Source organism: Lagopus muta, chromosome 10, assembly GCF_023343835.1.
Source record: "Lagopus muta isolate bLagMut1 chromosome 10, bLagMut1 primary, whole genome shotgun sequence".
NCBI classification, from domain to species: Eukaryota; Metazoa; Chordata; class Aves; order Galliformes; family Phasianidae; genus Lagopus; species Lagopus muta.
This window is the reverse complement of record NC_064442.1, coordinates 16,117,428-16,131,762: the sequence shown is the minus strand read 5'-3', so window position 1 is coordinate 16,131,762 and position 14,335 is coordinate 16,117,428. Positions and strand designations below refer to the sequence as shown.

The window sequence follows — 14,335 nt, the reverse complement described above, 5'->3', positions numbered from 1 at the left end:
TATGAACAGCCTGGAAAGTATTGAATAGTGATCTGTGCAGGATCACAGATTACAATTAACATTATGAAGTCCTGCACTTTAAAAGCAAGAACTGTATTAAGAAAACAATATATTTTTATTTTTACTATCTTTATGCAGCATCTTTTCCAAACTTCAGAACCCTTCTGAAACTGCTAAATCAACATTTAATTCTGTACTGCAAACGAATTTTCATCTTGCAAAGTTCTGGATTTCTGAGCTTGAAGTTCAACCTAACACTTTCAATAAAGAGATTTTGACTTTATGGAACATAAATTACAGGTAATGACAAAAGAAAACCTCTTCACATAGGATAAACTCTCATAGTGGACATTTTAGGATGCTGAGAAATCACCAGCTCCTCCTATCAGTTTTTAAAATAACATACTTAAAGAAAATAACAGGTAAAGAATTGTAACATCTGATATATAAACCTTATGTTATCCAAACTAGCAGTGGGCAAACCCTACGTATCATTGTGGATAAGAATCCTGGAAAAAACAAACAAACAAAACAAAACACCAAAAAACCCACAGTTTAGTCTTAAATTCTTCAGGCATTACTGTGCAAGCACAAAGAATTAACTTCCCTAGCGCCTCTGAAGTTTCAACACATACTGAAATCATGCTGCACAGAAAATAAGGACAGCAAATTCCCCAAATGCTTTTCCTAGTAATTGAAATTGTCACAAATGTTTAGTACTTTAAAAAGGTATTTTTAAAGAATTTAGCCTAAAACACGCACAGTGCCTCTGTGCCATTTCGTTACTAAGCTAACCAGCCCTGAAATAAGAGCATCTTCAGTCTTGTTTCCATCATGGAGACCACAGGGAAGAAAGTCACCATATCCTCAGCAACAAGGCACACACACCTGGTGATGGACCCAACTGATGGCACTCACAATGCAAAAAAGATCCCAATGAGTGCAGTAGTATCAAAACCAGCCACCCCGCCAACAGCAGTGTCAGACAACCAGTAACACAACTAATCAGAATTCTGGAATAGATTTCATGTAGCAGATGAAGTAATCCATATGTACATACAGAGCTGCACGTGATGTGGAAAGATGCTGAATAATACAGAAACCATAATGTACATAAAAGCAATGTCAGGCTTCCCTCCACAATAACTAAGGAACATGGCAACAGAACCAAACATCAGGCACCTTTGAATAACTGGCATTTGTCTTTTATATATACGTGTAGTTAACGTGCTTTAAAGATACTGAAGGGTTTCTGCCTATGAAGCAGGCATTCATATTTATGTCTGTGCAGAAGAGCTGTACATAGAACTTCTGTCAGGTGGGAATTCTGCCTTTTCCCCACACTGCAGAAAGATACTTCTGCCTTATTTCAATGAAGTAGTAAAACAATCCTTTGCATGACAACAAGTGCAACGTAAGTCACAAATACTTTCATACAAAACCAAAACAACAGAAGAGGAATTCCTTCAAGGGCTTATTTTTGGCATAGACAAAAATGCAATATATTATTTATACATTTTTGCTGGTGTAGACAAAATACAGTGCATTATTTAGACATTCTTGTTGGTGCAGACAAAAACACAATGTATTATTTAATTTTGTGTCCAGATAAGAACTACACATAATGGTGCAACAATGTGACTGTGAACTCCTCTGTACCTTTATTGGGTGTAAAACTTTAATGGTAAAAGATGTTAAAGTGAGAGTTCACTATTCTGATATATACTTACAAAGATGCCGGAGGTTCTTCCACTGCAACAAAGCGTACTAATTTGTGACGAAACAGAAGTCTCTGCTGCTTTATTAGCTTTTAAAAAGCATGACAAAATGTCAAGTACTTGTAGCTCAATAAGTGAAAAAATAATCTTCAGGTAAAATGACTCATGCTGTCAGATAGAACTGTCATGGCGTTTATCATTCCCACTGTTCAAGACATGGCTGCTTCTGCGTGCACATTGAGCTTGGCTATATCTGATCAATCCTGTTATTACATTTCTCTGGTGCTGAAACACTGTGGCCCAGGAACTCCCCTGCAGTATCTGCTTTATGCAGAGGCTCCTCAATACACACAGCTTAGCACCACCTTTATCATGCCTTCTGGAGACCTCTCTATAGCTCACATAAAGCTGTAAACAGCTATTAGACTAAGTCCAACAGTTTGTTGACTACAACCAACTGGTAAGAGCCCTGATCTGACACCCAGCAGCTGAATTAGGCCATACTCTGTCAGTACTAGATCTACCAGCTACTAAAGAAATGAATGCTGTTGTGCCTCAGTACCAGGTCTTCCTGCACGATACAGAACAGAATGGCCTGAGTTTGGAGGTGCATCCCTCCACCACCCTGACGAGGGTAGGGATGTCACCTCTGGGTCTGAAATATCCCCGTGTGACTACCCTGTGCTGCATGCCCTCAGTGACATTTGCTCAAGGATCTCTGTAGTGTTCTTCATTCACTGATGCTCTGTGCCCAAGGACAGAGTTCACACGTTAAATGAAATGTAGCTCACGAGCCAGATGCAGCCTGTGCATCTGTCACTTCTGAGGCAATTCATCAGACTTCACTAAGACACTAAGGGCAGTCAAATTAGCCATCTGCAGCAGACTAGCATCTCAATTGACCTAACAGCTTCTGCACTTGGCATCAACCTTTGTGCCACAGAAATGTGTTGTTCCATAAGCAGGAACAACTACAACATGTTTAACTTACACTGCTGTGAGTACTGAAAAGTAGGTTACAGGAGTCGCTTCAAATACAGGCAAATAATTTGGTAATCATTACGCAGTCACAGAAGGACAAAACATTTGCAGTACAAAGCATAAAAACATTTAAACCTGTAGATTTAGAAAAATTAGGGAAGGTAGATTTAGCGATGGCGTGAGCCATACTTCTGGTGTAAACGTTTTATCAGTTTGGTCCAATTAAAAGTGAAACATGCTCACAAGCTATACGTATTTTAAGTGAAAAGGTTTCTAGAACATTTATGCATTCTCTCATTAGGAATTAAGTAATGAAGATGCAGAAAGTCAAAGGGGAAGGAACAGATGAAACAAGAGTCCAGCCATCAATTTTTGTTTTAAATCTTCTCTTACCTCGAAGCTTCTGACGTAGAAAAGGAAAAGCTTAGACACGATAAAACGTTCCATTCAAATTATTTCCTGGGCACTTGGGGAAAACAACACTGGACTATTTGTACACAAACAACTTTGAGGCATTTTGCTTTTAATTTGCATACAATTTCTTAAAGTGAAATCCACATGAAGAAGGGTGAGATACAACAGAGCCCATTTATCGTTTCACAAGTTAACAGCACAAAGTAAACATCTGCCTTCCTTATTAACTAACCTTCATCCCTTACCCCAACTTGTCACTTCCTGCTCCAAGCTTCCATGCCAAACAAATGCACGGACTAGTTCCAAACTCCACAGATGTGCACATCTGGACTTCAGTGGTACTGCAAATTATAACAGCAAGAATAAATTGAAATAGAAAGCTTTCAGATAAGTTTATGTTCTCTGAATGTTTCCCAGATCAAGACTCAAAGTTCACAATAAAAAAAAACCTCATTGAGCTGTTCAAGTTCAGCTACTTAGCTGACTGTGTTTCCTCTGTGGAGCACATAGCTAAGGAGAAAAAAGAATAATACTTCCTTGTCTGATAAGAGGGAGTACTAAATCTGAAACAGATAGGCCTCAAAACAACTGCGCTGAAATGGACTTTCCAAACACCTTTATCTGGTACACAATTAGAGCATGCCCTTCCCATCCATAGTATGATAAAATATCCTAGCCATGCAATTCCCACATACAGTTGCATTTGACCAGGATTTTGGCTTCTTTCAAACTGGCAAATACCATTCTGATCATATATTACAACATTATATATACCTACAGTAAAATACTGTCACGGTACTAAAAACAGCGTCATCTTGCTTTGATGGGACTAAATAGGTCAAACACAGCTTGAAGGAGGAGCAGTAACAAATCTGTCTGGAAGATCTATCAAAAAAATAGAGATGGGAATGTGAGGCTACCTGAATTTAAAAGAAGAAAAAAACTGCAAAGAAGCTTGACCTACCAGCAGCAGCAGAAAATCTGTCACCTGGAGCTGTCTTTATTTAGGCCTTAGAAAAATAAAACTGACTTACCTTTCTACCTAAGATTGTGACACTACTCACTGAATTCACTGTGTAACAGCTGAAAGAAAAAATATCAATTGTGCTGAATTGGAAATTGCAGAGCTCAGAATTGCCTGCATTTAGTAAGGGTTTGTGTATGGACACAAGCCTACACTTCACGGCACATCTGTCAATGCCAGCAGTTCTATCTGGGATCTACCTTTTTTTTTTTCCCTTCTCAGTGTAGATTATCCAACAATTCAATTGAATCTGAAATATTTCAGTACCAGAGAAGAAACTCTGCCAAAAAAAGAAAACCTTCAAACACACTAATACTTATTAATTCTGTAATCATGTTTCCTATATATTTAACACTAGTGTGACAAAATTCTTGGTAATTATATGTCATGCAAGTAACTTAAATGAAAAGTTAGCACTATCTAAACCCATAAACATATCACTAGGAGTTACTTCTGAGTCTACAAGACAAGTATTTCTGCAATACTGACTAGCTGGGTATGCTCATAACATAATAGGCTCAGTTGGAGGTATGTAACGGGTATCTAAAGACAGCACAGCCTTCAGAAGCACTGTAGCAGCAACACCTTTGACCTAAAGAGACTTGACTTTTCTTTTTTTTTTAAGAGGGCTTGAACAGAGGTACACTGGAAATTGTAGTTAGGAAAAATGATGGTTCTGTAGTTACTCAAATAGTTTAGCTTTTATTACTTAAAGTCGCTGTAGTTTGTGTTCTTTCTCTGAGAGGATAAAATGTTTTTACTCACTCTACCCATGTTGCTACTGTTTAGGTCACAACAGAGATATTGAAAACATACAGTACCTTTCTGCAGCTGCTTAGACTGCTGCTATTCCTTCTCTGCAATTCTTTGGTGAGTACATTTTCATCAATTCCAAGTATGAAAATAAACTCCCTAGAGTCCAAAATTTTATTTTTTATATTACAAGAAAGGTCTACTTGTAAATCACTTATTCTTTTCTCCTACAATACCCACAGGTTTCAAAACAAAATAATTACAAATGAAATTATTAGAATACCAAGAGTTGTGACAGCCTTCTGTTGTACTGGGGTATTTCCCTTTTTTAAGTAGCATACATTCTAACAGAAATCCCACAGTACAAACCAGATAATTTAAACTAGAAAACAAAACACAAACTACTCAGTCCAATGTGAGAGCATGTGTATGTGTGTATAATACTGTAAAAGTAGTCACACATTAGAGGTATATAATTGGAACAGCATTTTCCTTCATGAACCTGCTATTATTGAGGCAGTGACAAGGTTTCCATTTCTTTGTTTTCTGCGCTCTTTAAAGAATGGCATTGCCACATTTTGTGAACCGTAATACTGCACAAGCAGAAGCTTGTTGCTATCAGGTAAGGAGTAATAATACTAGTGCAAACAGGTGCAGAGAATTCCTCCAGTTTTGGGATGAACTAGTTACATAACAGACAGGCCAGGCATTTTCTTCAAAACCACACATGTGCATCTTTCCCACTCAGACATACATCCTTTTCTGTCTTGGTCTTCTTATTACAAGGGTGGGTGGGGGAGAGCCACCAGCTCATGTGGTATTTATCACAGGCATGATTTCTTGACTGATTTCCTACTAATAATATGAACATTTTATATCAAGTCAAGGAACAATAAATGTGTCAAGCATCAAGAAAGTGACAATAATACTGATTTAAAATATTCAGTAAAAAGAGAAAGATTCTCTTCTGAGATGTAAGTCCAGGAAGGAACAGGAATGAACATAATACTGTACCATTACTTGATCATCACAGAATGCACTCCCAGATGACAAAGAACAAGTAGTTATTGCTCTCTGTTCATCCAAAGCTGTGATAGGCAGTTTATTTAGGTAAGTGCTTGACATACCAGAAGTTGTCAGGTCAGTTCTTACTATACTGTCCCCCCTTAGCTTATTTCTTTAAAAGGAAATTTTTTAAAAAGAGGAATAAAGGAAAAAAGGCAAGAAGAAAATCTCAGCAGGCTAACCCTCATCTTCTCTCAGCTCTGTGGGGAGAAATTTGTATTGCTGTTGGCGGATCTGAGCAAGTTTTTTCCTTGCCTCTTCCAGCTCTCTTTCCTTCTTCAGCATTTCTTCTTGGGCTGCAATGATCTAGAAAAAGAAGCATTGATTATGACAGACATGAATGCAGTCTGTAAAACAACTTTTCTATGACACTTGTTTCACACTGGCTGTAAGCATTTTCCAGAGTAGTTTCAACAACTTCAGTAGGAACTGCTCGAATGCTTTCCAGGTTCCAACAAGAAGGGTATTTTATTCCCTCTTGTTTCTTATAGAGAACTTAAAAAGTAGACTCTTCCAGCAGTTTTACCATACACCCATGTTCAACTTTACAGTGCTATGCTTCTCCACAGCCCTGAACAAGGGGTTAGCAAAAATTGGCTATTCATTTTTCCAGGTATTCATAGTACTTTTCTGCATCTTGAAATGTAAGAAAAGAAAAGACAGTACCATGGACACACAGAAATAACAAGTTTCAGTACATTTTAAATGGTAACAACAGCACATGCTGATCCAAATTCACAGCATCAAATTCAGAAGCTAGTATAACCTCAGACCCTTGGAATCTATTATTTTCTCATATTAAGCTTAGGATAATGAAATTCCCATCAGTTCTTATCTCTTACTATCTTTGCCTTTGATGATGACACATATGCAAAACTGGTGTTTCAGTAAGACTATGGGATATTTCAAGTGCCTTGTAGAGGCTTGAAAAGAACCATTAATTTAATTTGGAAAAAAAAAAGACACTGTACTATTGCAGCTGCTTTTGTGGTAAAAGCTCAGTGAAGAGATGCAGTCATGCTATATTATTTCACTTTGCTGCTGTCAGTGGTTACCTACAGTGAGTCATCAAGCAACTCACAGATTTCTAGGTAGCTTTGTCTAGTTTGCAATACAGCATATGGACATTGTAACACTGCTGCTTCTCCATGAGACAGTTTTTCTCTGCTACAGTTTTTCACAATTGTACCAACCTGAGCAATGCCACCCACAAATTTTGTTTTGACCACAACGTCGTCATCTTCTGCTTTTCCAAAAGCTGCTTTTTGGGCTGCCCTGACAAGATTGTCTGATGCTCTCTTGACAGCATTCCCTGCAGCCTTGGGAAAAGACAAAAGAAATTTAGTAATAATAAAAAAGGTGTAATTGTAACATCAGTTCTTCTGACCACAAAACTGAAACATCTTTGCTTAACTACGCAAGAACTGGTTGTCCTTCCTTTTTCCTTTGTTTCCATGAAAAGCAAACTAATCTTCAAAAATCAGTGCTTTGGTCAAAAACCACCTTCCTTAATAGAGCTAAAAAGTGGAGTTGCACACGGAAGTGTAAATTGAATCTTCCATATACCACTGGCAGTTATTTAAACTGCCCCCATAAGTCACATTTCATATTTCAATATTTTGTATTTCAAAGATTTGACCTGTCCCACCTCCTTGGTTCTTACTGGAATCCTTCTTCCCACCTCTCCATCATCAGTAATTGAACAGAGGCAAGAAATCTCTAGCCTGATGAGGATTTAGAGCTGAGAGGTATCATGGATTACTCATTCTGAGAGACTCCCTGAGAGACTGAGCTATGTGTTCTACTCAGTTGTACATAAAAATACTGAAAAGTGGATCAATAAATGTATTTCAAGGAAAGAAACAACTTCACAGAATGGGATAGGCCACCATTCAAAGATATTTCCACCTCCTGAGCGGAAGAAACAACTGTGAAGAATTTAGTAGAGTTACCAGAAGGAACATGTTAGGCTCCTGTAGCAATGGGCCAAATCAGCATTCGTGGGAAATGCAGTTCAAATGTCTGCTCACAAACCTTGCTGTTGTTTGTAGGGGTAGGAAAGAAAAACGTAATACACTCAAACCAAACCCATTGACTAGACTATATGAAAATACCTGTGCTAAGGGCAAAGCTGGCTGAAAAATCAGAGTAGATCTGGCAAATCCACCAGTAAAAATATCTGAGATATCTCAACTAAATGGTTTAGCTATGATAAAGGACCCTGTTTCCAAGCACAAACTGCTTTTCCCTTCATTATTCATTTTGGGACAAATGCAACACTTGCTAAAGTGGCAAAGTTCAATTTCAGTCAGTGCTTGGGCTTCTTTCCATATTCCCTTCCAACGTTTCACATTCCATGTCTATTTAATAATATTTGCCTACAGAGACTGAGTACCCTGAATTTCCTGACAGAGCTGAGAAAACATGGTCTCTAGTACATGATTTTGTTCTTCTTTGTTCTTTGTTCTGCATTTAAAATTCATTCAGACTTATCTCAAAGTTTGGATATAAAAATGAGGATTGAATTACAGTCAGAACTACCTACCAGCTCTGATACCTCCCACCACAGACTCATGACAAGTCAATCCATGTGAATTCACTTTATAGCACTAAATCTCATCATCTAAACTAAACCACCTCATCTCCAAGGTTAACATTAAGATGCCACTACTGTCTCCAAAAACAAACATTTCATATATTCCTACATTTTCTACTCCAAAGTACTTAACCCATCCCAAGACGTTATCAGTTTCCGTTGCTCAGATACTCAATTACATGTATTTCTATGAGACTTGATTCAGTCTGTCCATACACCAACTGTTACAGTGAGTGCCCATTAGTAACACCTCTGGAAATAACAAAAAAGGGGAAATTCCACTATCACCAAAGTTTCTCTATGCTGATGATGTGAAAAAAAGGAGCTGAAGAACTTCTTACATCCCAAACTGAACCTGCAAGACTGAACTCAGAAAAGGCTGCAGCTATTTTTAAAATGAATACCCTTAAAACAGTAGACTTTATTCCTCGTAACTCAGTGCTAATTTAGTAGAAGTTCATACAAACTCAACATGAAGTGACGTGTAATGCAAAAGGAAACTATTTTCATTCAAAAATGTTACGATAGACGATAGTTGAGATATCGCTTCAGTGATTCTTTTATTTCCTTTTTTTTTTTTTTTGGTCTGATGATGATTCACCATCTTAGAAACATTCTGCTTATAATTGATGCTGCTTGCCTCTTTTTCAAAAGAAAACTAACCACAAGCCTAGCTGGCAGCACTGAAGTGATTACTTTGTTGAACATATTCGTATAATCTTGCAGAAGTCAGAAAATATACTTGTGCAACTGACTTAAGCATGCTTAACAGTTTGCAGGCTGTTTGCAAGGAGTCTGAGTACAGAACAGCTGCAGAAAAACTCACTATATTCAGTTGCCACAAAAATGCACACAGTAAACGTTCTCAGCTGGTGTATTCCTGAGATTGACCTTGAGGATGAGCCTATTGATACTGCATCTAAACCAGGGCAAGGCACAGACCAGTAACTACTTGCATTTCTCAGCATCATTCAAAAACGAAGAATAAAACAAGCAGTGAACTGAGTTTCAGCTCCTGCCGAATAATGCCAAATGCACCATCACTTGATCTTTGATGAACGGTAGTTTCCCCTAGAATCCTACAAAGAAGAAAAATTGGACTGAAGTCTGAAAACACAGAAAACTTCCTAACATTTTGAATTTGTCCATGCAATATTAAAAGCATGTACAGTGTTCTACTATGGGTTTTTGGTAATAAAGAAACAAGTACCTGTAGCCTCCTCATGGCTTCAGAGTCATGATCAGCCTTCACTTTGCAAGCCACAAGCAATTGTGCTGTCGAAGCTGCGACTTGTTTTGCAGATGAGATGAGCTTCTCCTCACTAGCGTGGCCTTGTACTGAAGCATTCGCTGCTTCACAAAGATTGCTGGTTGCAGCTGCCACCATTCGGGCCTAGGAGTTGGTATAGAAAGTCACTGCATATTGTCACAGGATTTGGTTTCTTTAGAGAGGCTGGTACCTTCACTAATACTTTGAAGTCCAACATAAAAGAGAAGTAGTTACTTACAGCGGAAATAAGTCCCTGAGACCACTGTCCATCATCAGCTGCATTCGCAGGGATTGCTCCAACCTGCAACAACAGTTCAGAGATGACTTACAATGAAACAGAAAATACAACTGTTTTGTCTTAGATTTAGGCATGCAACAAATAGTTGAAAAAGGAGAACCTGGAGCTGTGACTGTGCACAGTACATAACACAAAGTCCACCTGAAAGTTAGTAGTCAGCAAATGCGCTTTCAGCTTGAACTGTCCCATCCCTGATTCACATTTAGAAATCCCAGAGTAATATCTGTTGCATTGCAATCTTTGGCATAAGCCACACTGTACAGTGGATCACAATTAGTGACCTTTAATACAAGTTATTTCTGTCTCTACCACACATTTACATTATTTCTGAATCTCTTCTGATCCTAGCATTAGGAAAGGTACAAAATAGAATGTGGATCCATATGGATGCCCTCTAACTGCCTTCATGTTTAATAGTGATATTTGATGAAAGCATCCCATTAATCATCGAAGAGTCCATGGCATCAGCAGTACTGGCAACAATCAAGAAACAATTTTCTTTCCACTTCAGGTGAAATAAAAAAAATTCTTACCAGCAAGTAGGAAATTTATGTGGGACAAGAATGTGCCTGGTTCACAGATATCCATATATCCCACCACTTCCAGACCAGTCAAAAGGTCAGTGAGAAATCTAAGCCAACAGTAATTACCACCTACAGTTCAGTACTGAAGCACTAGATATGCAGCAGATCAAATTTGTCCTTCCTCCTACATACTGGAGCCCACATGCCTCAGAAAGTTTCTTGCAAAAGCAAAATGCATCCCCCAGTATCAACAATGAAATCCTCCCACCTGACACACTGAAGCCATTCACTACGGGCAAGAATTTGGTCAATCATTGCAGAAGGAATCACTTCCTGTACACCTGGCTGTACTTCTATGGAGGTACAGGCCACCACAGGTGTCTGAGGATACCCAAAAGTGACAATTATCTGAAAACTAATAATCAGTAAAGACCGAGAAGAGAGAGAGAACGTGACGTTGGGCTTCATTGTATCAGAATTATCTTAATGGCCTTATTTATTTGTGAATCATAATGAGAGGAACTTGCTCAAACAGTTCTGAAGTTTTTGGTTTTTTTTTCCCCATTATGTTTTCATTTTAGTTGGGGCTAATTTCTTCCTTTACACATCCTAGCCGCATTCACTGGCACAAGAGAACAGATTCCCCATGGAGGCAGGCAGCTAACATTTAAAGCCATTCACTGCAAAAATTTGTGACCTTTCAGCCTCTATAGAATAATAAGGAATAGAATAAAACAGCTATATATTCAGATGCCATTTTGATGCTTTCCCTGTTGCAATTTGTCCTTTTTACCCACCTTTCCCTGTGCCACCAGTTCTCTCTGTGCTGCTGAAGCTGACTTCACAAGGGCGCTGGTAGCAGCTGCAATGGATTTGGCTGCTTCCAAGATCTGTTCTTCAAAATCCAGAGTCTCATCTGCTTGCTATAACCAAGAAAAAAAACAATGTCACACATTATCCACGAGAAAACAGTTGCATCTGCAAGATCAAGAACATATGCAAGCGGTGACAAAATCTTGAAACACAGGAGTAGATTCAAAAAAAGGAGCAACATTTTCTGCAAAGGAATTTCACATGGTCCACAGCTAAGAATTAACATAAGTGAACTTAAATACTAAGGTGCAGCTGTGGTTGATCCATGTGAAATTGAAGATCACACAAGATAAATCAAGAGTTGTCCTCAACTTTCTAATAAACTACGCTCCACTGGGCATACTCGAAATTCCATTCAGAAAAGTCTGAAAAGACTTTCCTATGCCTTCACACATCAAAATTATCTTTACAGCACTACAATACCAGCTTCCAGAATCGCTACATCAGATGGAGTGTTTTCTAAATATTTAAAGACATAAGACATTAAAAAAGAACAGTGGTACGTGTATATTGTCTCATATGCCTATACAAAGAAATGTTACACAGACACCAAGCAAATGAATGGGTTCAGCAGCTTTTGGTAAGAGCTGATATTACACAGAGAGCAGCAGGGTGCAGCAGTCTGGTTCAGTGGTCTTGAAGATACAAAGTTCCAAAGATCTGTCTGGAATGCTTAAATCATCCAAACGTGTCTTTCCACAAGCAGGTGTAAATATATCAAACCTTCCTAATGAGGTTTCTAACTTGTTAAAGACAAATCTCATGTGCCATAAAAACAACTTACTTGACTTTCTAACCATTTAGGCATATACAAAAATTGTTTATCCATTTAAGCATGCACACTAGTTTCTAAACAGTTAACAAAATAGATAGATAAGTAACCTATTTTTTATATATATATGTATAAAATAAACTAGTGTAATTTCTTAACTGTGATCCAATCACAAGCCTCCCAGAATCCAACAGAGCAGCACTGCTGGATATGATACCATAACAGACCACCTTGGGACACATGAGGCTTTTGAAGTACAGTTTTGGTTTTTTTTTCCAACTTACGCAGCCACCACATTCTTGTGTCATGCAATAACTTTAGGAATATGAGCAATGTGTCTGAGTTAGAAAATGGGGCACTCCATTTGCAAGGCTAAATGCACACATCTGCTTTTAAGGCAAGATTTGTCCTCCGGTTGCTACCATCTGATTAAATAATAGTCATTAAAAAAACCAAGTAATTATAATTATTTACAAAATAGCATAAAGCAATGCTCAATCCTACAGCATTTCATATCATTGCTACCATACAAACTAAAACAAATACAGGAGACGAAACTGTAGTGTCCATGAACAGCATAAAATCTGAAAATTAAAAACTGACGCAGAAATGAAATTGCTTGGCACTTTATTTCTTATTAGGAAGAGCCACCTAGTGCAAAGAAAAAGATTTGTCTTGCTGTTGGGCTAATCACATCAACTGCAGTGCATGTCTTCATAAAATGAACAACTCACATTCCATCTAAATTCTTGTCTGCAAATGTAAAATCACAAACACTGTTATATCTAAACAGTAACGACACTGACCTTCTCAAACCTCCAATACCTACATTTCCTGTCTTTGCACAACTCCTTCTACTTACAGAAAAAAGGAAAAAAAAAAACTATTCACATTTGATCTACCATGTGAAGAGTTTATTTTTGAACTGGCTTTAACTATACTCAAACTGTAGTATTTCTGATGAGTTTTCATTTTCTCTAAGAACGCCTTATTTTCTAGTCCTTCCCTGCAGCATTTTCAAGTATGACACCTAAGGGGTGCACATGTATGCCTGAGATGGAGTAGAAGGAATGCTTAGACAGCACCATGGCTGTGTTTACTTTCCTGTAACTTCCTAAAAACTTTCCTCAGCTATAGGGACATGTAGAAGTCCAAGACTAAGCACACAGTAAAGAGCCCTACAAGAAATGTCATTTTTCTGCTTAGTCTCATTATTAAAGACTGCGTCAAGGCAGGTTCATGCTCATCAACAGTGCTTTCACAGCTTGTGTCACTTCACAGCCTTTACGAACAAAGTCACAAATGATGCGATAGCAGAAAAGTTTATGTTGTAATATTTTGAGTTACGTTAGAGACCTATTTGATATTTCTTTAGAAGATCAGACCTGTGAGACCAGTGATTAATCTCTCCTTCTTCAGATAGCCATCAAAAGACAGCGCTGCTTCTTCCATAAGTTTAAGCTAATAAGCTATTACTGACTATGCATGGGTGTAAGTGGATTGGAAGATGAGGTCACCAGAACAGACAAGCCAAAACTGTTAGGCTAGCTACAAAGTTTGCAGTATAAAAACGTTGATTATGCCATTAAAAAGAATATAATTTGTTTCTGTACTTTTTTTTGACCTGTTTTCTACTAATCTCCTTTACTAGGGGTGGCATAAATAAAGTCAGGGTTAATAACAAATAAACCCCAATGTCTCTGCTAAACATTAAAAAAAATTACAAAAGACAAACCATTTTCTTTCCAAGTAGCTCTCACCTTCTATTCCATAAAGAGGAAATCTATATGGATAAGTTAGTGCACTGAGCCATGAAAAACACAATAACCATTTCAGAGAAAGTCAGCTCTTGGCATAGCTGCTCCTTGCTACCATGAAAGGCCTTACACAACTTATAAGTCCCTCAAAGAGGAGCTGATAATGATAGAGGAGCACTTTGTAGATATATTTAAAATCAAATTTGATTATGAGTCTGCAATAAGTCTTCTAAGCCTGCTTGAGAGTGAATGTACTCCTTCACATTGCCTTCTACTATGTTAAAACCCCC

The 14,335-nt window shown here is 38.0% G+C and overlaps 2 protein-coding genes across 12 annotated transcripts in view; one reads left to right on the top strand and one right to left on the bottom strand.

Moving 5' to 3' along the window:
- The window catches only part of RPS27L (ribosomal protein S27 like), a 334,929-nt gene that overhangs the window by 112,672 nt on the left and 207,922 nt on the right, over nucleotides 1-14,335 (top strand). The gene's annotated exons all lie outside the window — the stretch shown is intronic.
- Nucleotides 87-14,335, bottom strand: part of TLN2 (talin 2) — a 147,834-nt gene continuing 133,585 nt past the window's right edge. For all 8 annotated transcript variants that reach the window (XM_048955828.1, XM_048955831.1, XM_048955827.1 and 5 more), the window contains 5 exons: nucleotides 11,441-11,566; nucleotides 10,060-10,122; nucleotides 9,762-9,944; nucleotides 7,149-7,274; nucleotides 87-6,261 (listed from right to left, as the gene is read on the bottom strand). In XM_048955828.1, coding sequence (XP_048811785.1) covers nucleotides 6,133-6,261; nucleotides 7,149-7,274; nucleotides 9,762-9,944; nucleotides 10,060-10,122; nucleotides 11,441-11,566 — 627 coding nt within the window. In that variant the 3' untranslated portion in view covers nucleotides 87-6,132. The remainder of the gene's footprint in view (nucleotides 6,262-7,148; nucleotides 7,275-9,761; nucleotides 9,945-10,059; nucleotides 10,123-11,440; nucleotides 11,567-14,335) is intronic.